General features: G+C 40.9%; 1 protein-coding gene and 1 pseudogene across 1 annotated transcript in view; one reads left to right on the forward strand and one right to left on the reverse strand.

Moving 5' to 3' along the window:
• Window positions 1-3,564: 3,564 nt before the first annotated feature.
• LOC146763051 (protein fem-1 homolog C pseudogene) lies at window positions 3,565-8,769 on the reverse strand (annotated as a pseudogene).
• A 4,759-nt stretch (window positions 8,770-13,528) lies between these two features.
• The window catches only part of LOC146763052 (protein fem-1 homolog C-like), a 29,531-nt gene continuing 19,466 nt past the window's right edge, over window positions 13,529-23,593 (forward strand). The window contains 1 exon segment of the mRNA XM_085571132.1: window positions 13,529-14,072. Coding sequence (XP_085427258.1) covers window positions 13,529-14,072 — 544 coding nt within the window.

The following is a 23,593-nucleotide window of genomic DNA, read 5'->3' on the forward strand; positions in this document are numbered from 1 at the left end:
GAGAAATATATTTGTTATTCCTTTTTTTTACATTATCGTTGAAGCTAATTTTAAAAAGAAAATGCGGTATTTCAATACATAGAATTGATATATTTGAGTTTATAATTCAAATATTTAAATCACATGGAATTTCTTTGCACAGGAAGTCTGTGATACAATGGAACACAAAGAGTTAGTTAAAACCAAATAAACAACTTTTCATTCTGCCTACTGAGGGTTCAACAGTTACTTTCATCCTCATAGCAAAAAGATTTAAACAATGTAAAATAAACTATATTTAAGTCTAGCACATCTCCATCACATTTCTCAGTTACTTTGAAACATTAAATGCCACTTCATTGTAGTCACAGAACACAGAAATTAGTGTTAAGTCTTTGTACTCACATGTGTCAATATTTGAGAGCATAAAAGGCATTCCACTCTATAATTCAAAGCACAAGGAAGCTATTTCCAGAGTAGTCATATCCTGCGACTGCTAACTTGCAGTTGATGTAAAACTGAGAAGAGGCATATGTCTTTTCTATTAAGGTTTTTATTCTTTTTTAATACCTCAGTAAGAATTTTGCTATAGCATTCCATTCCTTTTATAAGATAGTGTTTTATAAAAGTGAAAAGAGTTTAATTTCAACAAATTTCAAAAGAATCAGTAAAAGAGATTTTTTTGTATTTAGGTAATATATAAAAATACCTCCTATCCAAGGACTGTTGCAGAGTATGCACGTGAAAATAACTACACACTTGCCTTGCATTTTAAAATGTGCTTTCTACCATGTGCATAACAATCAGAACCTCAGAGATACTACAGACAGCTGGAATCTTGTTACTGACATAAGCAATATAAAAATAGGAACATAATTTTAGAATTTGACAATAACAGCTTTTTCATTTTTTCTTTTTAACCACAATAATTTTCATCTTCCTGGCTGAAGTATTTCAGTGGAAGTTCAGGAAGAATGCTTTGAGTATTTATAAAAAAATAAATCTAATTTCAGATGTTTCAACAAGCAATGGGGTATTAATATCCTTGTCTTTAAAACTACATACCTGCAAAGTATTTAATAAATTTTTATATCTATATTTCACCCCTACAGAGCATACAATTTTTTCCTCAATGTTCTCAATATCTTTACGGGCTGACAACTTGGGTGCAATGTAGTTTAATCATTAAAAATCAGAAAAAAAAAAATCAGCCAATTTAATACAAGTTTACCGCTGCAGATTTGCAAGAGAAGCAAATAGGATTTTCTTATACACAGAATTTAATACAGTATAGGTATATCATGGAACAAACACATGAAAGTGGTTTCAAAATAAGAGTTTAAAAGTGGCAATATACAAACATCATTACTTTCAACATATCTTTATTTAACGGTATTACAGTATTCTCCCCAAGAATGGCTAAACTTGTTGGCTCCACACTGAATACTAAGAGAAAATACAAAACAGCCAAGAAGCGAGGATGAACTTTTTTTATATATATACTCTTTTATACTCTCAAGACATTCTTCGTCAACTTAAATCACAAAAGAAAAATACTCCAACATGAAATTAAAAAAAAAAACTCTCCTAAATAATTTTTCTTTTTGTCTACTTATTTTGGCTTTTAAACACCTCTATCACCAATAAAAGCCTAAACCAACTTGTTGAGTTCCTGGAGTAAGAAACCCATTTACTGCCCATCACTAAAATGAAACACCAAGTCAACAATATTCAATATGCTGGAATATTAAATTTGCAGGTAAACTATATTCTACCCAACACAAATCAATTTCACTTAGACATTCGCAGGGCTTATGTGCCATAATAAATTCTACTACTGATCAACAGTAAAGTGCTGAATTATATTAAATACCTGAATCTCATTCTCCTTTATGAAATTCTTTTATAGATTCTTTGCAAAACAAAAGAGCCCTTTCGGTTGTAAAAGTTAAGCTATTATGCAAATATTATAAAAATAGGTAAGTTAAATTAGGACCCATATATTCACACAACAAACTGCTTTTTCTTAAGTACAGCTGACATAATAAGAGATAGAAAAAACATGCATTTATACACATATTTAAAATTAAGAAGGGGAGACACTGCTATAGAATTTCTAGTACTCTGCCATGCAGCCATTCCCTGTGTTATAATGATACTGGTGATACCTATATTTCTGGACTGATAAGAATCACACCACCAACGTGCTTTAGTTTCTTTTGTAGTTAAAGAAGTTGATTTGTAAATTTAAACTATGGCATACACTCTAATGAGAAATAGATAAAATATAAAATTAAGTTTCTGGTTCAACTTTGAACAAGCTTTATATCTAGTCACATAACCAACACAAGCAAGACATTAGTGCAAAAGGGAAACTGTCAGTTGTACATGATGAATACTCTTTCCCTAACTGCATGATGTGAGAGAACAATTATCAGATTAAAAGTTCAAGTGGATTAACATGAGAAGAAGAGATATTTTTTTCTCCCAAACTTAGCACTGACTTCCAGAGGATCATCAGGAAAGCAACATCAGTTACAGCTAGAATAAAAAAGTTAAACCCCAGTTCAGAAAGGTGATATATGTGACATTCACATTCTCTCAACAGAGAGACATAATTCTGTCTCTCAGGATTTCTTGGAGAAGCACAGAGAGAAGAAAAGAAAACAATCTTTATCTCTGCTTCTTTGTTTTCCCCATGTGGAATGGAGATTGTTTACCTGAAGTGATTGCTTGACTGGATTCTGGCGAAGGTTGTTTGGGTTCAATGACCAATCGGATCCAGCTGTGTCTCAGACTCTCAGCAGAGAGTCGAGTTTGTTAGGTAAGTAAGAAGTATGTAGAATACTATAGAATCTCTTTAAATAGTATATTAATGTAATATAGTATAGTTTTAATAAAGCTATCCTTCAGCCTTCTGATCTGGAGCCAGACATCATAATTTCTTCCCTTGATCCAAGGTTCACCGCATTTTGCTATAGATATGTAGGTCCAAAATTTGTAATGCTATGAAGGCAGCATGCTCAAAAAGCGCTCCAAACAAAACTGCAAATCAAAATGGGCATTTAATTTGAAGTTGGCCAACTGCTGCATAGAATTGGTCATCACAGTCACATTTAAGTCAGTGCAAGAGAAGATAAAAAGCACTTATGGTAGTTGCAAATGTTAACAAGTCCATAGAAAAAGAACAGAGTAAAAGTAGGAATGCTCAAGCAAAACCAAAAAAAGATTACCCTCCAACTGTATAAAATCCACACAACAGTTGTAGTAAAAAGAAATCAGTGGAAAATATTCAACTCAGTCCTAAACACTTGACAGGAAAAAAGGACCAGAATAGACAAACCAATGGCAAACAATTGTAAGAGTCTAAATATAGCACTATATTTTTAAATAGTCCACAAAATATAATGTATGGCATATTCAAATATTGGTTAACCAACTCTGCAGATGCAATTCTAACATCGCTTTAGAAAATGAGAGCAAGATGGAGCAAACTAAAGGAATACTGATATATTGCAACAGTGCACAAGAAAAACATTGTCACCAAGCTATGCTTCAACAACAGCACTCTGTGCTTGCACACTATTATCTATGAAGCAAAACAAATTTCTCTAGCTTTTCAGGGATGTGCCCTGCATAGCATATGTTATGATTGACTATAACACAAGCAGAAAGACATTGCAATGTAGTATGATTTATAGGATGGATTAAGTTTTTTGCTATTTTTTTCTCATCCAGTAGATCGCTAGCAGTTTGTTTATGCAAGTTTGTGGCATCAAAGTGTGAACCTGACTCGATAAGAAAATTCATTATTCCTAGATGGTTGTTCAGTGCAGCAATATGTAAAGGACTGTTGTTATCAGAGTCTCTGACATTTATATTAGCACCACATTCCACCAGGATAGCAGTAACTTGTAGAGAGGGGAATTTACAAACTGGGTAGCGACCCACACATGTAGTATTCTTGTCAACAGCAAGATGAAGTGGACTGAAGTTATTCTTCCCTCTAGGCTGAAGCTTAAGAAACTTATATATAGTCTGTTTTTTAAAATGCTCCTGTTCTGAGGTGCAAGGTACTTTTTCCAACAAGCAAATTAAATGCAAAATGATAGAAAGTGCTTTGTTTAGCTGTATTGGATCAGGAGGACACTGGATTTGTTTCATGGCCCGCTCTATTTCAAGAACACTTTTGCATAGTATACCCATTAGATCATCAAATGTGACAGTAGCTCCTAGCAGGCCTTTTGCCTTGTCCTGCAGCATGAAGGAGAAGAGTTCAGCAAATGATAGCAAACTGCTGGCTGTCATAGGGCTCAGTGGATGTAGATTGCTCTGCTGCATGTCCAAAGCATATTTCCATAAGTTGATGCATCGTTTAAAGTTTCCAGAGTCTGCATAGACAGCACCTCTGTACCTAATGTAGTAGGATGTATCTGGGTGAGAAGGACCAAGAATACGTTCTCTAATTAATAGTGCTTGCATTCTCATCTCATCAGGATCTGCAGTAAGATTTTCTAGCTCTTCTAAGCTGTTTACTTCTTTAGCATAATCATAGGCCATAATTAGCGTTTGTGGTACAGGTCTGTTCAGGATACTAATCCTATCATTGTATCTCATTTCCATAGCTCGTTTCCAGTATTTCAAAGCACCAAGCAGATCTCTCTTTTTGTCCACAAATGTTGCTCCTAGAAGTTCCAGAGCATTTATACATTCTGTCTTACTAGTCTGTTCATGTTGGGTCAGGAAGTCCACAATATTTGTGTGGCCTGTCACACTGGCTGACAGGAGTCATTCCATAGCCATCCTTTTCCATCTTAGCACAATACTTGAGAAGCATCTTCATGATCTCTAAACTTCCAGATTCTGCACAGTCATGTAATGCAGTGTTTCCTAGAAAAAGAAGAAAAAAAATCACATAAATTATAATCAAATTACAGTCCAGATATCATCCCATTAATAGGTTAAAAAAAAAAAAAAAAAAAAAAGCTTTGACATCTAGAAACTATGAAAGGCTTAAATGACAAGTTAAAAAAATTCAAGATCTGATTAAAACATCACAGCTGCCACACAGTTATACAAACCAAAATGCTTGACATTATTACCCAAAATAATTAAACAGATTTTAAGGACATGTCTCATTATTCAAAACTTAAACCAGAATTCTCTACCACATGAGAAATTTTGTATCTGCTTTCAAGTATAAAACAGAAACCTAAGCTTGCCAACTTAAGTGGTTATATTTTCCCTTCTTCCCTTATCAAATTTCCTTCACCCCTATCTCTATCCATAATATAAAATAAAAAATAAGATTTGAAAAAAAATTAAAGCTGTGCTAACTCAACACTAGCCTTGCTCACTGCTATACTGTAGCTCTTCTTCTCTCTTTCATCCAAAGCCTTTAATTAAAGTGGTCCAAGGTAATAATTGTACATAGAGGCAAATACAACTCATCACAAAAGGCCCTTCATATCAGCTGGGGCCTCAGAGACTGCCAGAATATTCTGAGGGACCGAGTTATTTTGTCAAGCCTATGTATACACACAGACAAACTATTTCTAGTACTTTATTAGGTTTTTATTCTGAAGTTGCACATAAACCCCACCTCTGCTCAGGATTCCCAAAATTGAAAAAAAACCCGAAGCCCCCAAACCCAAACAGTGCCTTTGACAGTAAAATGGTTTTAAAATCATGGGGATTTAGGGTTAAAAGGAAAAATAAGCTTAGTAGGCCCTGGAAAAATAAACACCCTAAGCACATGGAGAACTCGTACTTGCTAGAACTGCACTGTGTAGCTAGTACATGATAATTGATATAATTGTTAGATGTGATGATTGTTTAGTAATTAAATATAATTACTGTTTAATAGTAAGAATAATCATGAGAAACTGTGGTCAGTGACCTAAGAAAGATCACAAGAAACTCATGTCAATGTACACAATAGAACAACATAAGTTTAATAATTAATATGTGAGTTATGTAATGATAGAATATAAAATACGTTCAACTCAAAAGCCATGTCGGAGTCAGATTTGGGTCTGTACCCCTGATTCCCAGAGCTCTTAATAAAAGCACCTGCATATAATCATATCCCATGATTATGTGTGTTTCTGAACGCTAACACCTTCAACACACAACATGCAGACATTTGTTTTATAAGTCTTATCATTTACAATAAGATTATTTCTTATGAAGAGAACATGCAATATCATGCTAAAGGCATTCAGGTGGCACTCATACTATGTGGTGAAATTTCCAGCAAGCAGTAATGTCAACCAACTGCAAAACATTTGTAGCAAACTAAAAAGAAATCATTGGACACCACAATTAAATGTCAAACTACTATGTTTTAAGTAGGAGAAAGTTTTGCTTAAGACCATACATGAGTAGTTCACTGGGGGAGACAGGAAGATGGACAACGGATAACTCTCTCTGTCCTCCCCAACATAATAAAGCTTCTTGGGGTTTTTATTGCTTTTAAAACTACACAATTTAAACCTAGCTTCTTTTTCATATATACTACAGATTCAGGTGTACCAACTTTTCAGCCTCCCACTACATTAACATGAAAATAATTAACAGCACGCCCATGTAAGAATCCTACCCTCCCACTCCCCAATTAAAATGTCTTATACCACTAGCCTTGCAAATTCTGGTTTACTGGCTATCAGATCATCAGTATCTGTTATATCATCAGCAAGTTTCCACATCCTCAAGTCAGAGAACCCTTTTCCAAGGATTCTGTACATTCATAGTCATCTGATTTGGCTTTTAAAAAAGTTCAGAGAGAAAGTTTCATAAACTTTCTCATTTGCATTTTGGCAGGCTTTTTTCTATGACAACAAGACACTGATTTGCAGTAGCCTTTTCTTTGGATTTTTAGATGTATAAACAGAACTGAAGTAGGTAGAGAAAGAAATCAATAGGGATGAAATCTTCAGCTGATGTTTGGGAAAAGTGCATTTTGTAGGTATACAGTCTCCTAATTTCAACAACTTAGCTTAGACTTGTCTTAGTACATTTTCCTAATGTACTCCCCTCCTCTCCCAGGCTGTTATCTGTAGAATGTGCAGTTTACCTTTTACATTAGAGTGTTTAGCCAGTAAAACTCAATTTGGTCCCTAAAAGGTGCCTGTGATTTGTCTTAAAAGCTAAACAGGGCATCAAAATAAACTGAAAAGCTGAGGAAGACACTCCCCACAAAGCAGCACCCAAAATTATCTGTTAGATCAATACTCATGAAACTAAAATCAGGTCTTAATAGGAAGTGATTTTCAGTCTCAAATACCCTAGGCAATCTTTGTCAACAATGGAGAATTAAATCAGTGACAGGAGCTTGATCAACACACGGGTCTGGCCACACTACAGTTTCTACAGAGACCAACAAATTCTCCAATCACAGGAACAGACATTTTTTTTTCCAAATTTAGGTGCATTAAAAGTTTGGTTTGTCAACTGCAGTTTATTAACTAAAATTACTTTTTTAAAAAATTATGCTAAAACTGTTCATACCTCCAGACTAACAAGCATGAGATCTTTAAATTCCTAAGATTAAGAGAGCAAAAGCAGACAAATGCATATAACTAGCTTGCCAATATACAGACACATTATAAAAGTCATCTCGCTCTGCTGGATGCCTAGTAAAAACTTTTCTATAGCTGTCAACACAGAAACAAATACTGACTGGCTCCTCAGGCCATCTACACTTCTGAAACACTTACTGATAAAGCCAAAACCATATGCATCTGGTTGTGGCTAAGCCACCAGTTACTGTAGCCAGTTTAGGGTATATTCAAGTCCATGCTACCTCACTCACAGCAGAGCTCTGAAACACTAGAAAGGTCTTTTGGAAGCTGCCACTCAAGACATGATCTGGGATGAAAAAGATTCAAAACTACAAGTGTTTTTACCAATACATGACAGAATGTTGTGTTAGCTGGGCAAATTAAACATTTAAATTTAAAAATATTCATATACATATTTTAAGTTGTATTTGAGGTGCCAGTTGATTTTTAAAAAAATACAACCTCACAAAAAAATTTTATTGAAGACCATATTGTACTTGTTAAAAATTATAGTCATCCTTAAGTCACAACTATTTCATCTTTACCTATTATCATTCACAATCTTTTATTTCTACCTTCAAGTCAATATTTTTAAGATATTAAGTCCTAACAAATGCATATTACAGACAAACATCAAAATGCACTAGTACCACCAAAGTTCTTAAAATTATTTAACAACTATTGATATACATATTGCTATATTTGACAATAGGATCAATGGCAACTATTCATAATACACATTGTAGATACATCACCACATACCTATGACATTTATGCTCTTTTATCAGTTACCATAAATGTATGCCATGACACACTAATAGTGCAAAAAGTCATACAAATTAGGCTTAGCCAGTGCCTACATAATTCAAGAACACACCGTCACCCTGATTCTTAAGACTTTCTAAAGCCTTCTGAGTTTACATTCTTTTGGAGAACTTTCCCACACAATTTCTGTAAACAACATATTGTTTACATTCTTTTATGGGGTTGGAGAACACTTGATGTACTAGTGGTTTGTCCAATGTCTTTGGAGAGTTGGCCCATTCACTCTCCAATCCAATGTCACCTTTGGGAAAGTATAAAAGACGGAGTGGGATAATAAACTTTCTTCTTTACCTTGCAAATAGCGGGTGGCTCGCGTCGTGCTTTCACGTGTCCTATAGCGACATCTCGTGACCGCCAACGTGTATTGCAGCTTAGGCTGAAAACACGTGGGACAGCTGACCGGTCAAGAGGGGATGGCGGTTTTGGATCCACTGGACCGCCTCAAGTTCACTGGACCGCTGTCCTGACTAAAGACCGTCCCGAGATGCTGTGTACCCTGTCCATCCCTGGTGCGACGCCGTCAGAGATCCGCCTGCGCGGGCTCCTTGACAGCGGCGCTGATGTCATGGTTCTCTGCCTCGCTGCCTGGCCTCCACACTGGCCCCTGGATCCAGCGGAGACGTCTGTTGCGGGCCTGGGAGGAACAGCGCGATGTTATGTGAGCCAGCGGCCCGTGCTGGTCACAAACCCAGAGGGACAGACGGCTTGGATTAGGCCTCATGTTACTTCTTCTCCTGATAACCTCTGGGGGAGAGATGTTCTGTCTGCGTGGGGGGTGCGCATCGGGACGGGTTTTTGATGGGGCCCACTGCAGCGAAGGGCGAGGAGTGTCCTACACCTCCTATACGGTGGCTGGTGGATACACCTGTTTGGGAAAACCAGTGGCCCCTTCCTCAAGATAAACTGACTGCCCTTCGAAATTTGGTGCAGGAACAGTTGGACCAGGGTTGTCTGGAGCCTTCCAAAAGCCCCTGGAACACCCCTGTTTTCTGCATCAAAAAGAAGTCTGGGAAATGGAGGTTGTTACAGGGCCTCCGGAAGGTCAAGGCATGGGAACATTGCAGGTGGGCATGCCATCGCCTACCATGCTTCCTGCAGGCTGGCCGATCTTCATCGTGGATTTGAAGGATTGTTTCTTTACAATTCCTTTGCATCCCAATGACAGACCAAAATTTGCCTTCACGGTGCTGGCGGTTGACAATGATGAGCCCCGCACAGCGATATCAATGGAAAATTCTGCCACAGGGGATGCGTAATTCCCCAGTCATATGCCAATGGTACGTGGCTCGTGCCTCGTCTGGAGTGCGCAAGCAGTTCCCTGATGCACGTCCGTATCATTATATGGACGACATCCTGGTGGCTGCGTCCACTCAGGAGGAGCTGCTGAGGATTCAGCCTCAGTTTCTCGATGCTTTGCATGCTCATGGGCTGCAGGTGGCTCCAGAAAAGGTTCAGCAACAACCTCCTTGGAAGTATTTGGGGGTCAAAATTCTGGAACGGACAATCCGACACCAGGAGGTGCAATTTGTGCATTCGGTGAAAACACTGAATGATGTTGAAAAACTGATGGGTGTCAGGCCCCCTGCCCAGCTGATTTTTTCAAGAAAGAGCTAAACATTAATTAAGGCATAAGCCCTATTCATTTCAGGGGGGAAGACTCTCACGTGGACCTCCCCTGGTTTCCCCTTTCCCTGTCCCATCACTGGCTTGGCACCACTGGTGGCTGCCCCCCCTCCCCTAAAGACCTTTGCCCTGCCCTTAGCTTTGCCCCCCACCCCTTCCCCTTCTTAGGCTGCCTGCACCACATGGTTGTTCTCTTTCTTGCTGGGTTCCCTTCAGCCTCATGTGATGTACTTCGCTGGAATAAAGCCTTACAAAAAGAGCCTTTCTTGCCTCTCTCACTGAGCCAGCTGTGGTGAGTGGTGTGGGGGTCTGACTGCGTTGCCTGAATGTTAACCCAACCTGCTTTTCTACAGGAGAGGTTTGTTAGGAACAGATAACAGGCAGCAGCACCCCACTATTCAACACTCACATTTTTATTCTAGTTCACATTATACACTGTAATGTGGTAGTGGAATTTTATTGGAAACTTCAGTATTGTTCGTGCTTAAGTAAAACAATCTAATGGACAGCCTGGCCCTGGAAATAAAGACACTGCTTTTTGGAAGCTTAGAGCTGTGCATGAAGAATAAAAAATACCCCTGGATGATCAAGATAATGCCAGCATCCTAGCCGCTATCTAACGTGTGTCTGAAACCCTCCCAGCATTATCTGGCATCATAGCTAAGTAACTAGCAAGACTGACTCCAGGGACATTTGAGTCAAGAGACAAGCAGCAAGAATGTTGCAAAAATATAGTTGCTTTACAAAATTCTACTATGATTATTAATGGGTAGTGTGTGTGTATGTTAGTGATTTGTCAAATTGTGTTGTATCTGAATGTTTCAAAGGTATAAGAACCCTGTGTAAAACCACATTTGGAGTGCCCAAATTTGTCTGGGACACCTCATGCACAGGAAGAAATATTTACCCTTGTAGTTCTATACTTTGTGTCCTGTCTTCTCAGTCAGCACGGGCCAGTTGCAAATTTTTGTGATGAGGGCATTTGGGGTCCCATCCTTCCCCACAGGCACAGCAGGGCACTGAAGCTCCCACACCAGACTCTCACCCTGCCCTACAGCACGGGTGGGCAGGGAAGGTCTGCCTACAAATTGCAGGCTCTGCAGACCTTCATGGCCGCCTCTCCCACTAAATGGAGCATCGAATTAACACCCCCCCCCCTTCAATTCAGCAGTAAACCAATCTATTTCTGAGGAGGAAACACCCACTTTTCTTTCTCCAGACAGGGCAGGTTTTGAATCCCGCTGCAGGGGATGGGTTTATTGGCCGGAACTGCTCAGCAGATCCACACATGGTCAGCCATGAGGGATTTCCTCCTGGAGCCCTGCGGGTTTTTGCTACTCTTCATGGAAGCGCCCCTCTCCAGGCAGGTACCGTGCACCCCCGCTGTCCCCTCACCCCTATGACATTCCTCCCCGCCGGTGCACACTCCGCTCTAGCGCTGCCTTGCCCTTTGTTTTATTCTAGAGAAAGGAAAAGAAGACACGGGCTGGGGAAAAAGAACCACCCGTACCTGATCCCCACATATCAGAGCTAATCAAAGCCTACCTCCTTCCCGCTGCGTTCTGCCAGCCCGCACGCGCTACAGTAGAGGGCGGTGTGAGGGGCCAGCACTGCCCCCCCCCCCCCCCCCAGAGGACAGCTACCGCATCGCCACCTTCCGCCAGCAGTGCCCCACTCTTAGCGTAGATTGAGCGACGGCGTAGTCCCACCTCCCGCCTCCGGCGCTCAGGCGTGTTTCTCATTGGGCCTAGTGGTGGCCGGGATGTGTTTGGTAGGTTCCTCTGTTTCGGAGTGTAGGGTTGGTGGTAGAGGCTCGTCGCTGTGGGGACTGGTCTGTCGTGGAGGAGCTGGATGGAGTGGGGGAGGCGGCGGGCACTTCCATGTGAAGGTGGCTTAGGTGGGAGAGACCCGGTGGTGTCCTGGGAAGGGAGCTCGCACCCTTGGGTCCTTCTCCACCTGTTGTGGGCGGCGCGGCAGTGCCACTGCTGCCGCCTCTCCGCGCAGGCGGTGGAGGCTGCCCTGTCCCAGCGGTCGTGTGAGGAGTGGTTCTGAGGGAGCTGGGAAGAGGTTTTTGGGGACTAGGGTGGTTTGGGAGGCGGGTGGTTGTTGGACTAGAGGTAGAAAATAAAGGGACGATCTGAAGAGAGGCACGGGGTAATCCGGGGTGGGGGGAGGGGGCGGGGGTGGGGGTAGGCAGCTTTGGGGTGGGAGGCAAATATCGCGTCGTCTTGCAGGAGGAGGTTTGGAGGTGGGGGCCTTTGGGCAGGCTGAGGGTGTTTGTGATGGAAGGGCAAAATCGGGGTTTCAGCAGTGTCTGATACTAAATCACATGACTGTGGCAAGGACGTGTTTTGTTTTTCCGATCAGGCTCTGAAATTGCTCCCTCGCCAGTAGGGTGGAGGTAGCATGGGGACGAGCGTGTTTGTGTGTATAGAGCTCCGCAGAGGATCTGAGGGGATGGGGCTCATGGTTCTTTACTTAGGCTGTGCTTAAAAGCAGAAGTTGATACAAGTGTACGGTTTGTTATGTTGTGAGGGGCAAGTGTTTTCCTGCAAATGGTATACATAGCACACTTCTAGGATCTGGCGTCCTGATCAATATCTTCCTTTAAGAGATACTGTGCAGTCCAGGGAAGTCCCATGAACGGCAGCTGGATGTTGGTGCACCACAGCCAGTGGTTTGTTTGAGTATAGCTGTAGAAAAATGTAATTGTACATACTTATTTGAGAAGTAGAAGGTAAAAACATCCAGAACTTTTTCTTTTGTAGTTGTCAAGTGAAGCCTCTGCTTTGTCAGGGCCTTGTTCAGCATCTCCATGTTTTATCATGTCTGATCTGAGAAAAAGTTGGGGCTGTGTGTTTCCAATAAGCTTTTGTTTGTGACTCTGAAAAGGGCAGGTGTGAAAAACACCAATCACTTCGTTTTTAAAATTTTAAAAGTTTAATAATAGTAAAATGGTTATAAAAATAATAAAACAATTAGAGTAATAAAGTTTAGAGTTAGGACAATTACAAGACAATAAAAAGCAAAGAATTACGGATGTCCGGATGCTCTCGGACACTAAGTTACGAAAAGCATGACTTGTGAACAAAGGAATCACCCTTAAACCAATACACTTGTTGCATATTCATACATCCTTCATGGTTATGCATACATTCTATTCTAAACAAGAAACTCTTTCTGTTGTATATCAGCTGTTTCCTTTAGTCCCCTGACGTATTCGAGTCTGAGCAAGGCCTGAAGAAATTAGCTTCTTCTGATAAGAAGCCATAAATTCCTCTCCTTTGGAAGATTTAGGTGTTCTTCGAAGCGAGTATCTCATTCCTAAAAGGAAAACTCCCCCCACATACATAGTCTCTATTTTAACATTATATTGTAACCTAAAACTACACTTAACACAATACATAAGAGAATTAATACAGCATAACTTTCTAACATTACACATATAATGTTCATTGTAACATTTGCAAAAAGACAATCATAAATATGCATTTTTCACAGCAGGTGTGTATCCTTCAAGAAATAGAGGTACAGACTAAATGGATCTAAAGACAGCAGTGTTCAATGCAGCTCGTGATGGCAAGCTGCGTCTCCTTTCCAAGTTACTGGCAAGCAAAACCAGAGAAGAGGTGGCCTTACTAATGTCAGAAAAAACCAACGGTGCCACACCACTTTTGATAGCAGCCCGTTATGGGCACGTTGACATGGTGGAATACTTGTTGGATTATTGCTCTGCTTCTATAGAGATTGGTGGTTCGGTTAATTTTGATGGTGAGATCATTGAAGGCGCTCCACCATTATGGGCAGCATCAGCTGCTGGACACTTGAAGGTGGTTCAGTGTCTGTTGGATCATGGTGCATCTGTCAACAACACAACTCTAACAAATTCAACTCCGCTTAGAGCAGCCTGTTTTGATGGTCACTTGGAAATAGTAAAATACCTTGTGGAGCACAAAGCAGACTTGGAAGTATCAAACCGTCATGGGCATACATGCTTGATGATCTCATGTTACAAAGGCCACAAAGAAATTGCTCAGTATTTACTTGAAAAAGGAGCTGATGTTAACAGAAAAAGTGTTAAAGGTAAGTTTGTTTTATTTTTTCTTGTAGTAAATAGGAGTGAAGTTACTCATATTCTTGAGGAGGATGACATCCAAAAATATTCTTCTAGTCTCACAATGTGAATGTATTTTCCAGTAAGAGATGAAGTGTATTTAGCTGTTTTTACAAATTTTTTCAGCATACTCATTTAATAGTGGCTATGAAATGTAATTCTAAATTGATGCACTTTAACCTAAAGACTTTGTGTTTATGCAGATGCAAAGAGTTACTTCAGTTTTGCTGAGAACTATTTCTAGCAGGTTTGTGCAGTAATAATAATGTGAGCATATATTGTGTAAAATTTAGGATGTTTTTGATACTGTTTCTTAACAAACCAAATATGCTGTATGTAAAATTTACCTGTGCCACTAAGACTAGAACAGGGAAAGATGCATAAAGGAGAATAATTCTTTTCTACATTGGAAATGAATAATCACTTTCCTCTTTACTCCTCCTCTCCCTCAAATTCCTGAATCCTTTTGGACCTTTTTTCCAATGTTAGTAGACAAAAATGTATTTTAAGATTAAGGAGATGAAGCTTCATGTGACTGCAACAGAATGACTTACAGTGGTGCACAGATCACAAAGAATATCTTTGCATTGGTAGACAATTATCCTGACACATTGTTCAAAGTGAAAACTTATGTCCTTTTTGCTGTGATTATATTTATGTGGACCTCTTATTCTAACTGCTGTCTTTTGTTACATATCAAACTTATATGTGACTATGATATTTGCCTAAAAAGCATGTTGATTATTGCAGGTTATGGTTAACTTTTTTACTTCATTGAGCCGGGATTGTGTCTCAGCAGCTTCTTTTAAAAAAAAATGTTTATTAATAATATATCTCCTAATAAAACATTTTGTAGCATATTACTTCAGTTGCCCTCTTCCGGCTAATTACAATTTTAACAGTATCATATACTTCAAGTATATTTTGACAGAAATACCTGTAGGTCCTTGGTTACTGCACATTATTTTAAAATATTAAATATCAAATATGAGAGTAGTCTCTTTGAAAAAGCTGTTCCATTAAATATGCCTTTTTTCTGCAAGTCATGGAGTTATGTGGGTTTTATATAAAGAAAGCCAAACAAAGAAATTGTCATAGAGGTGGGCAGAACAAAATAAATCTTCCTTTGGAAGGATTTAAGTTTGCCTATAAATCATGGACTTGTGGTGGGAAAAAATGCCATGTTTCTAGACTGGGTTCTTGGAGTAACAAGCTAAATATAAAATGCTGTTATGGGAGATTACTAGAGATTCTCTTCCAGGTATTTTTGAAACCAGGTGTGGCAGAGTAGTAGAGAGAAGACTCTTGGCCAGGTGCAAGAAGTATGACATTGATTATGTGGCTGATTATGATTAGATTTATTGCTAATACAGTGTCTAAATGTTGCCAATGCAGTATGAGCAGGTGTAAAGGGTTAAAATATCAGCAGGTTCAGCTAGAAACATACAGGTTTACAGTCTTTGGCCTTGCAGAATGCACAATAACAAAGCATCTATGGAGCTACTTTAGGATTTTATATACATATGTGACCAGATCTTAGTGCTTTTACTCACCCATCCAAAAGTGAGTGTTTCACATCTTTTGGGCTCGATGTACCTTGCAGCTGTCCCTGCTGGGGAGGGGGGAGGGATCCACCCGGAAGCTGCCCGCAATGACGGGAGACCAGTTGGTCCGTTCTTAAGGAGCATTTTAAACCCTTTGCAGGCCGATGTCTACCAAAGTCAATCACAATCATCAAAGCTCCCCCATCTCTGTAATGCGTTAATTGTGCGAGCATTCAGACAGTTACTCCTGCAATTCCTACCTGGTGTTCTTATCTTAGCACAAATCCCACTGCCCCTCAGACGGTAGGGGGAGGGTGCAGGGGTGGGGAGAACGCCCAAGACCCAACTATTTTACACCATCACAGCAGTGAAAGTGAGTGGGCAAAATTACTCAAACTATCCCTTAGGCTTTTCCAGTAGATTTTCTTGTTGTAAGATAGGACTTTATTCACATTTAAAAACCAGGGACAATTCTAGAACTGAGAGAAATGTGAAAATATGTTTTCAAGTGTTGACACTTCCAAGTGTTATAAATTTACTCCACAACGGATCATAATCCAATTAGAATTTTATTAATTACAGCAAGTAGGATATGAACAAAGACAGTGCTGGGCGACCGGGGAGTCTCAGCTCCCTCCCTGCCGCGGCGATTCGTCCAAACAGCCCTCTTTTTATTCCATTCTTTCCATGAAGTCCTGAGGGGTCTCCTTTGTTTAAACTAATTCCTGGATTATCTTGCAGTTTCCTTCTGTTTACGTAAGCAGTCTGTGTTTAATTGTGGTTATCTTTATCTTGTATCGTCAGTCCACAGGTGTGTTTGTGGTTTTCTTATCTTGCAAATGCTGTGTCCACAGGCTATTTGCGTATCCTCATTTCCTAAACAATACCTTAGTCTGTAAGCAGTCTGTATTTTCTCACACTCCGTTTCCTATCCTCAGTCTGTGGTTTCTCACAAATCCATTTCCTAACCTTTATATATATCTAAATAAACAATACCTCAGTCTGTGGTTTCCCACACAAGGAAAACTTCAAATACTTGGAAATGAAAAGATAGGTAAATCACAGAGGTCTAAAAGCCAGGATGACAATTGAGACAGGGAGATAAAAGAATAGTTTAAAAGCATGCAATTAACTCCTGCTTCTACAATACAGACATAATCCACCTGTGGCTTGGACTCCTAGCATTCAAAATGCAGATGTTTTGAAAGTAAAGTTGTGGAAGTGCAAAAGTACAGTGATTCAAAGAAAATCACTTAACGGCATCATTTGTGAAGAAAGCATTCCTTTATTCAGTACTAGGACGTGCTGGGGGTGTCCTGCTCAGGCATTGTTCCCTCGGGGCTTTATACATTGTAATATTCAAAGAATTCCCCAAGCCACACTCAAAGTCTGTCCCCCTTGGTACATAATAGGTACATAATTCAAAATTTCTTGGATTTTTGGTCCTTTATGTTTTTGTGGAGGAAGATTGTCATCTACTGTCTGTTGGCTGGAACAGCATTCTTTATTTTTGGGGTTTTGGGGTGTTTTATATGATTCCAGCGTCCTTCTCATCATGTCCTCTGCTTGAACGTCCATGCTTGTGTATGTGGTGTCCATCTGTGCTGACTTGTTCACCTCTTATCTTGGTAACATGAGATTCATGCAAGTAGCTTCAGCAAGGCAAAATTTATGAGTCTTTCGTCTTGACAGGTTTCTACTTATTTAGTGTTCTGAAGGTCTTAGGGCACTGTAATCAAGCCACAGCTGGGGAGGTTTGCTCATCTTCTCAGTCCCTTGTTATCAATGTTCTACTATGAACTAATAGTCTAAATAGCAATTAAACCAAAGATACGAATGGCGGTTATATGGTAAAACTAAGCTGTAGATTGAAAGTTACAAAGTTTAAGCAAAATCAAGGAAGTAAAACTAAATTATAAAATGAAAGTTACGATATTTAGGCAAACTATAGAAACAACTAAAAACAAACTACCAAGCTAGGCAAAAATACAAAATTCTTTGTTTAATTCCTTTCAACAGCTAGGATATATGATTTCTGAGTCTGATGCAAGTAGGCTAGTACATTGAGGTTAAATATAGGTTTAGCACCATCTAACAGGACATGATGGTGAAGGAGGACGTGAGTTGCAGCATAAGGACTTTACAATTAAAAATTTTAAAGCACGTATGTTTTATTCCAGCTGGGACACATGGGAGATATTTCCACCAGAGACATGTATACCTGGCTAAGACAGGTTTCAGGTTTAAATACACATTGATCCCCCAAGCTCACGCCTCCCTGCCCGCTCATTCGCTGCTCACTCTCTGCCTCCTTGCACTTCATATTATAATTAGTCTTCTGTGGTGCCATGCCCCCTGGGGGGTCGTGGGCAGGGGTCTTCTTGATGAAGTAAGAGGTCTTCCTCGGGTGTTTGCTGGTTGACCTTGTCTCTGGGCAGGCATGGTGGAGGTTTGGCTTTCTCTCAGGTCAGTTTGCCCTGGCCAAAACTAGGAGCCTGGTTCTTGCTGGCTCCTTAAGCAAAAGGTTCTGCTTTATGGGTTTCAACAATACCTGAGTCTTGCTTTACTGAGTTTTCTTATCTTTATGGCCTTTACCTAGCAACTAAATTCTTACGTATTCTGTTACAAGTTGTTTCTACCTGGCAAATTACATTCCTGTTACAAACTGTGTTCTGTACTTTTGCAAACTTGCTAAATAAGCTATATATATTTTTGTTTTCCTCCACCCGCCCAAGTACATTATATGCTTCTAAAATTTTGAATTTTCATAAACATGCATGTTTCCCATCTCAGAGGTAACAAGATGTTTGGGGTTAGACAAGTGCTAATCTGCAACAGATGGTTAATAGTTTTGAATTTAAAATATGAGCATTTAGTTGTCTTTCTTCTTGCCACTGTTTTACTGATCTGACTTTTACAGTTTCCTCAAACTTTTATGAAGAACATATGGACCACAGAAATGGAAACAAAGGATTTTCTTAACCTGAACAGTGTGGGGCGGGGGAGTGGTGGTGGTGGTGTTAAACAGGATAAGAAAACTATTTTGGTTTTTTGTTCAGAATTGTGGAAAATAGCATAGATACCTGTAGAATTCAAGACCGTAAGTAGTTAAAGCAATGCTTCCAATGTGAGTTAATTTGGCACTGTCGTCCTAATTCAGAGGCTTTCCCAGTACATTACTCTTAGTTTGAGAAGTTGCAGGTTACAACTATCTGGGCTTGATAGGTTTCACTGATATGAATCAGAGGTCTTGAACAGCAAATTAGTTTGTGTGGGGTTATTTTTTGTTTGATTGGGATTTTTTGTTTGTTTTCCTCTTAAAACAAGGAATAGTATGGACAGTACTGTGTGTGGTGGTTTGACCCTGGCTGGATGCCAGGCACTCACTGAAGCCACTCGGCCACTCCCCTCCTCAGCTGGACAGGGGAGAGGAAATATGCAAAGGTTCATGAATTGACATAAGGATGGGTAGAGATCACTCACTGACTGATTCCTGCCATGGGTAAAACAGACTATTCTCTGGGGTTTTCTCTTTTGCTGTGGTATTGTCCTGGGTACAGAATAAAGGAGGGGGTGGAGTTTCTAGCACTGTTTAATTCCATACCACCTACATCATGGCGGGAGCATGGTTTCAGCAGAAAACGGCGAGCCACCAGAAGTTTGTGCAGGGTTTACCTCCATTGGGGAAAAGGGGAGACTGGTTCCTTAAACACGCAGCAAGTGGTAACTGTTGCTGAAGCTGCAAAAAGGGGTAACCGCTGCTGAAGCCACAGAATGATGCAACTGCTGCTACCGCTGCAGCTGCCGAGAGCCCCGCCACATGACACAGTGCCCACCAGGGCTGCCGCCTGGACCACCACCACCCCGGGGGGAGGGAGCCCCCTGCATCGGGACCACTGCTGCAACCGAGAGAGACACTGTTTTGGCAGGATAGCTCCTGTTCGGACTAATTAGCTTTCCAGGTACTGTACTGTGTAGTCCACCGCGGCAGGGGGGGGGGGGGGGGGGGGGGCGTTTTTGTCTTTTGTTTTGGGCCATGAGGCCTAGGTCGGTGATCGCCTTTTAGGATGTTAATAATCCTCTTTTTTTGTGTACTTGTCTATTAATCTTGTTGCTGTTACTGTGCGGGAGATCAGGACACCTGGACAACTAACCAATATGATTAAGCAGAAGCCACTTTATTTTTTATATTATGTTCTAGTTATACATTCTAACACTACTGCACACGCTGATCACGCATTTCTTGATTGGTGCCTCTATCTTGTCCATGCGCTCTGCATGCACTTTTCAGGATATGTGATTAGTTACAGTCCAGGTGCTTCACCGCCCTCCTTTATCTAGTTCTTGTGGTCTTGGCATTTTGTTTCTCAGCCTCTTCTTTCTTAATTTAGCACAATTTATGTCTTAGTAACCTTGACAAATTCCAGAGGGTGCCGATAGGAATGACTAAAAGCGGTTTGTCTGGAGCACGCTGTGGCCTAAGCTGTGCAAATACATTGCTACAATTCCCCCTTCTTCTTCTTGCATCAGCCAAACCCTTTTTACTGTATTTTCTACCAAGAAAGTCACCAATTTTATTATTCATGGAATAATACAAAGCAGTATAACAATAACTAATAGTAATAATAAAGCTCCCTTTACAATATCTTTCAACCATCCAGTTATTCCCCATCCCTCAAACCACTCATCCAAACCCCAGTCATTCACAGACAATTTCCTCATGTTATCCTTTAATTGTTTGAGTTTCTTGTGAATGGATGCAGAATGGTCGGAGAGGTTCATACAACACATTCCTTCAAAATCCTCACACCCGCACCCATGTGCTAATAGCAAAAAATCTATAGCGGCTCTATTTTGCAGTGTGCCATGTCTAATACTATCTATATCAGTGAGCATCTGATTTTAAATAGCTGAAGTTATGTTTAATTGTTTGGCTGTCCAGCATCCCAGCTTGTTACACGTAGCCAAAGCTTGAGCAGCAGCAACACCTGGAGTAAGGAATGATGCTATTCATGCTGGAGTGCCCCAAAACTCTATGTGATTGTCACAATCAGGTCCCAAGGTTGTGATTGCTCTTTTAGTTCTCTTGTTATGTCCCACTCTCCAAATAGTCTGATTCAGCATTTCGTGCATGCTAGGGTCAAATGTGGTTAGCTTTCCTAAGTAACAAGGACCACCAAATGAATTACTCGGAATTGCGGGCCATGCCCTATCCCCACAGATTACGAAGACACCTGATGGAAGCTTTCTTACAGTCACATTTTTGCCAGGACTTCCAGGATAAGTCCAATTGTGGCAATATTTGATCACATTCTGATACCATGGAGAATTGGGATTAAGGATGACACTATTCTTTTTGGGTCGTGGGACTAGGACATTGCTCATATCAGTTGATTTGGGGTTTAAAAAGTAGTTAAAAACAAGCAATAATTCCCAGGTACCGATCCTAACAGGTCTAGTTCCTGGGGCTCTAGTCCACTTTCATTCAGTGATTGTGTTATCATACCTGCTTGGAAGCCCTCGCCATTTGGCCTAATCCCCAACTTTCTGCATATGTCCAATTTTGTACCACCTCTGGTTATGTTACACCAGCGATTATCCACGCTTGATCTATTTTCTCCCACATATGGCTTTCCTCCGGCTCCTACTACCTGTACTACAGATGTTGCCACATATTACAAGTAACAGAGGGAGACCCCCAAAAACCCGCACATCTAATTTAAGACTATTTTTCATCCTGATAATTGGTAAAAAAACCTTCCCCTATGAGATCAGGGATAAAATCCAAACTGACAGTGCCTCTTGCTCTTTGCACCCTTTTCCTAGTCTATCTTCTCTGTTTCTTCTCTTCCCACCTGTGGCAAGGGCTGGTCCCCTGGACGGTTGGGATGGATGGAGATGAGAGATCTCTGAAGTCAGGTCTTATGATATACGGTTTATTGTGGGGCCCTGCTTGGAGCTGCCAGCCGCAGCTCGTAGCAGGCCCCATGGAGTGGGGGCAGGGAGAGATAGCGAGAGAGTTCCAAGAGAGGGTCCAAGAGGGCAGATAGAAGGGTAGGGAGCGAGGCAAGGAGAAGGGGCAGGAGAGAGGGAAGGAGAGAGAGGGGGGGCCCTGGTCTCCCAAGTACACCTTATCAAGGGGGCTTCAAAGTGGGTGCCAATGGGATTACAGATACATGATACTTCAGGGGAGGGTTAAATATGAGGGATACACTATACATTTTTGAGGGATGAGACAGAACATTTTATCTGACCTTTGGATCCGTCCGTGGGTCAAAAAAAGGGAGCTACCTTCTACTAGCTATTCCACTGTTCCCCAGTTGCTTAGCAACCAAGGTCTGAAATATCAAAGCTTGTTCTCATCTCAATTTCACTCACAGTCTCTGTATTTTCCAAATCCTTTGCTAGGCAATCATATTTGTAAGGCTTTCCCATTTCATCTTCCCCAACACCCACTTCCACTTTGCTTGTTCCCACTGATCCAGTCTAACTCCCCAAGTCCCAGTGATAAATATTTCTTTCCCACATTTAATAGCCTTGATCTTATTCTCTCTCTCTCTCTTTTTGCTCGAGCTTTCAGCGTTCATTATTGTCCTGGGTTGTAATATAAGCTTGTATTCCATTTGCCATCTGTTGAAGGCAAACCGGTTGGACAGGTTTTTGTTATCTCTCTCAGAGACAATGGTTTGCCCTGTAGAGGCAATGGTTTATTTATACACCATTGACTGATCCAATGCAGGGCTGGTAAATGTAACACCGTGAGGGGTCCCACCCAGAGGGGGGAAGCCAAGCACTCTATTGTTGTTTAAAGGGGTAGCTTTTTGGGGAGAGGAGGCAGCTCTCTGGGCGGGACTCCGAGAGAAGCAGCTCGCTCTCTCTCTCTTCGCGGGATTCCCAGAGAAGCAGCTCTCTCTCTCTTCGGCGGCACTCACAGCGAAGCAGCCGGCGCACGCGGAGGCGACGGCAGCGGAGCTCAGAGGCAACCCCGGCGCAGAGGAAGACTGGCCCCACTGCCACCAGATCTTCAGAGGAAAACTATACCCTTCTAAAGATCACCACTGCAGCTACAATTCATCAGTCACTGCAAGGGAAGCAATTGTCCCAGCGGAACTGATACTGGCACCCCTCAGGTTCTGGACTTTTTCTTTCACTGGTTTTGTTTGTACCGATTGCATTTGCCTTTTTAAATTGTTGTCTAGTTTTCTCCTAGTAAAGAATTGTTACTCCCACTCCCATATCTTTGCCTGAGAGCCTTTTAATTTAAAGATCCTGGTAATTCAGAGGGAGGGGGGTTTGCCGTTCTCCATTGCACAGGAGGCTTTGCCTTCTTTCACAGACTCCTGTCTTGTCGAACCAAGACAATTATGAAACTACTGAATAGCCTGCCCCAATTGCTCCTGAGACTTAAGCTCAGCGCCTCTTGACAGGTTTCAGGGGAAGTAACCGTTGTTCCTGTCATTTGGGATAACATCACCCAGGTATTGAATTCTTGGGAGTGCCTATGTCTGCACTCAATACACCTCTGGAAGCTTCCTCCTTTGTACTGATATCACCTATCTAATCCACACCCCACACGTTCTAATCTCACCCAAGGATAGCAGAAGCTTTCACAGTTCTGAGGGCAATTGATGTTTTCAGGTAGCGGTGGTTGTTGGTTCATTGGTGATATTAGAGATCAGAGTGTCCTTCTCAAGCCTGGGGCGAACCCATTTCGCTGGTATCCTTCAGGGTCCTTTGTCTGTAATGACACAAGCATAACCTTTACCCCGCATTAATAAATCTGCACGTCCTTCCCATAAACATGTCATAGGATTTTTAAAACAAAATTTCGGTCAGTGCTGTATCAATTCAGAATCTTGCTGCACACCTGAGTAATGTGTTATTGCTGGTGGTTCACTACGATTACCTACTAACCATAGATGATTCATAACATAAACTGCTTTCAG

Source organism: Lonchura striata, chromosome W (genome assembly GCF_050655825.1).
Source record: "Lonchura striata isolate lonStrDom1 chromosome W, ASM5065582v1, whole genome shotgun sequence".
Taxonomy (NCBI): Eukaryota; Metazoa; Chordata; class Aves; order Passeriformes; family Estrildidae; genus Lonchura; species Lonchura striata.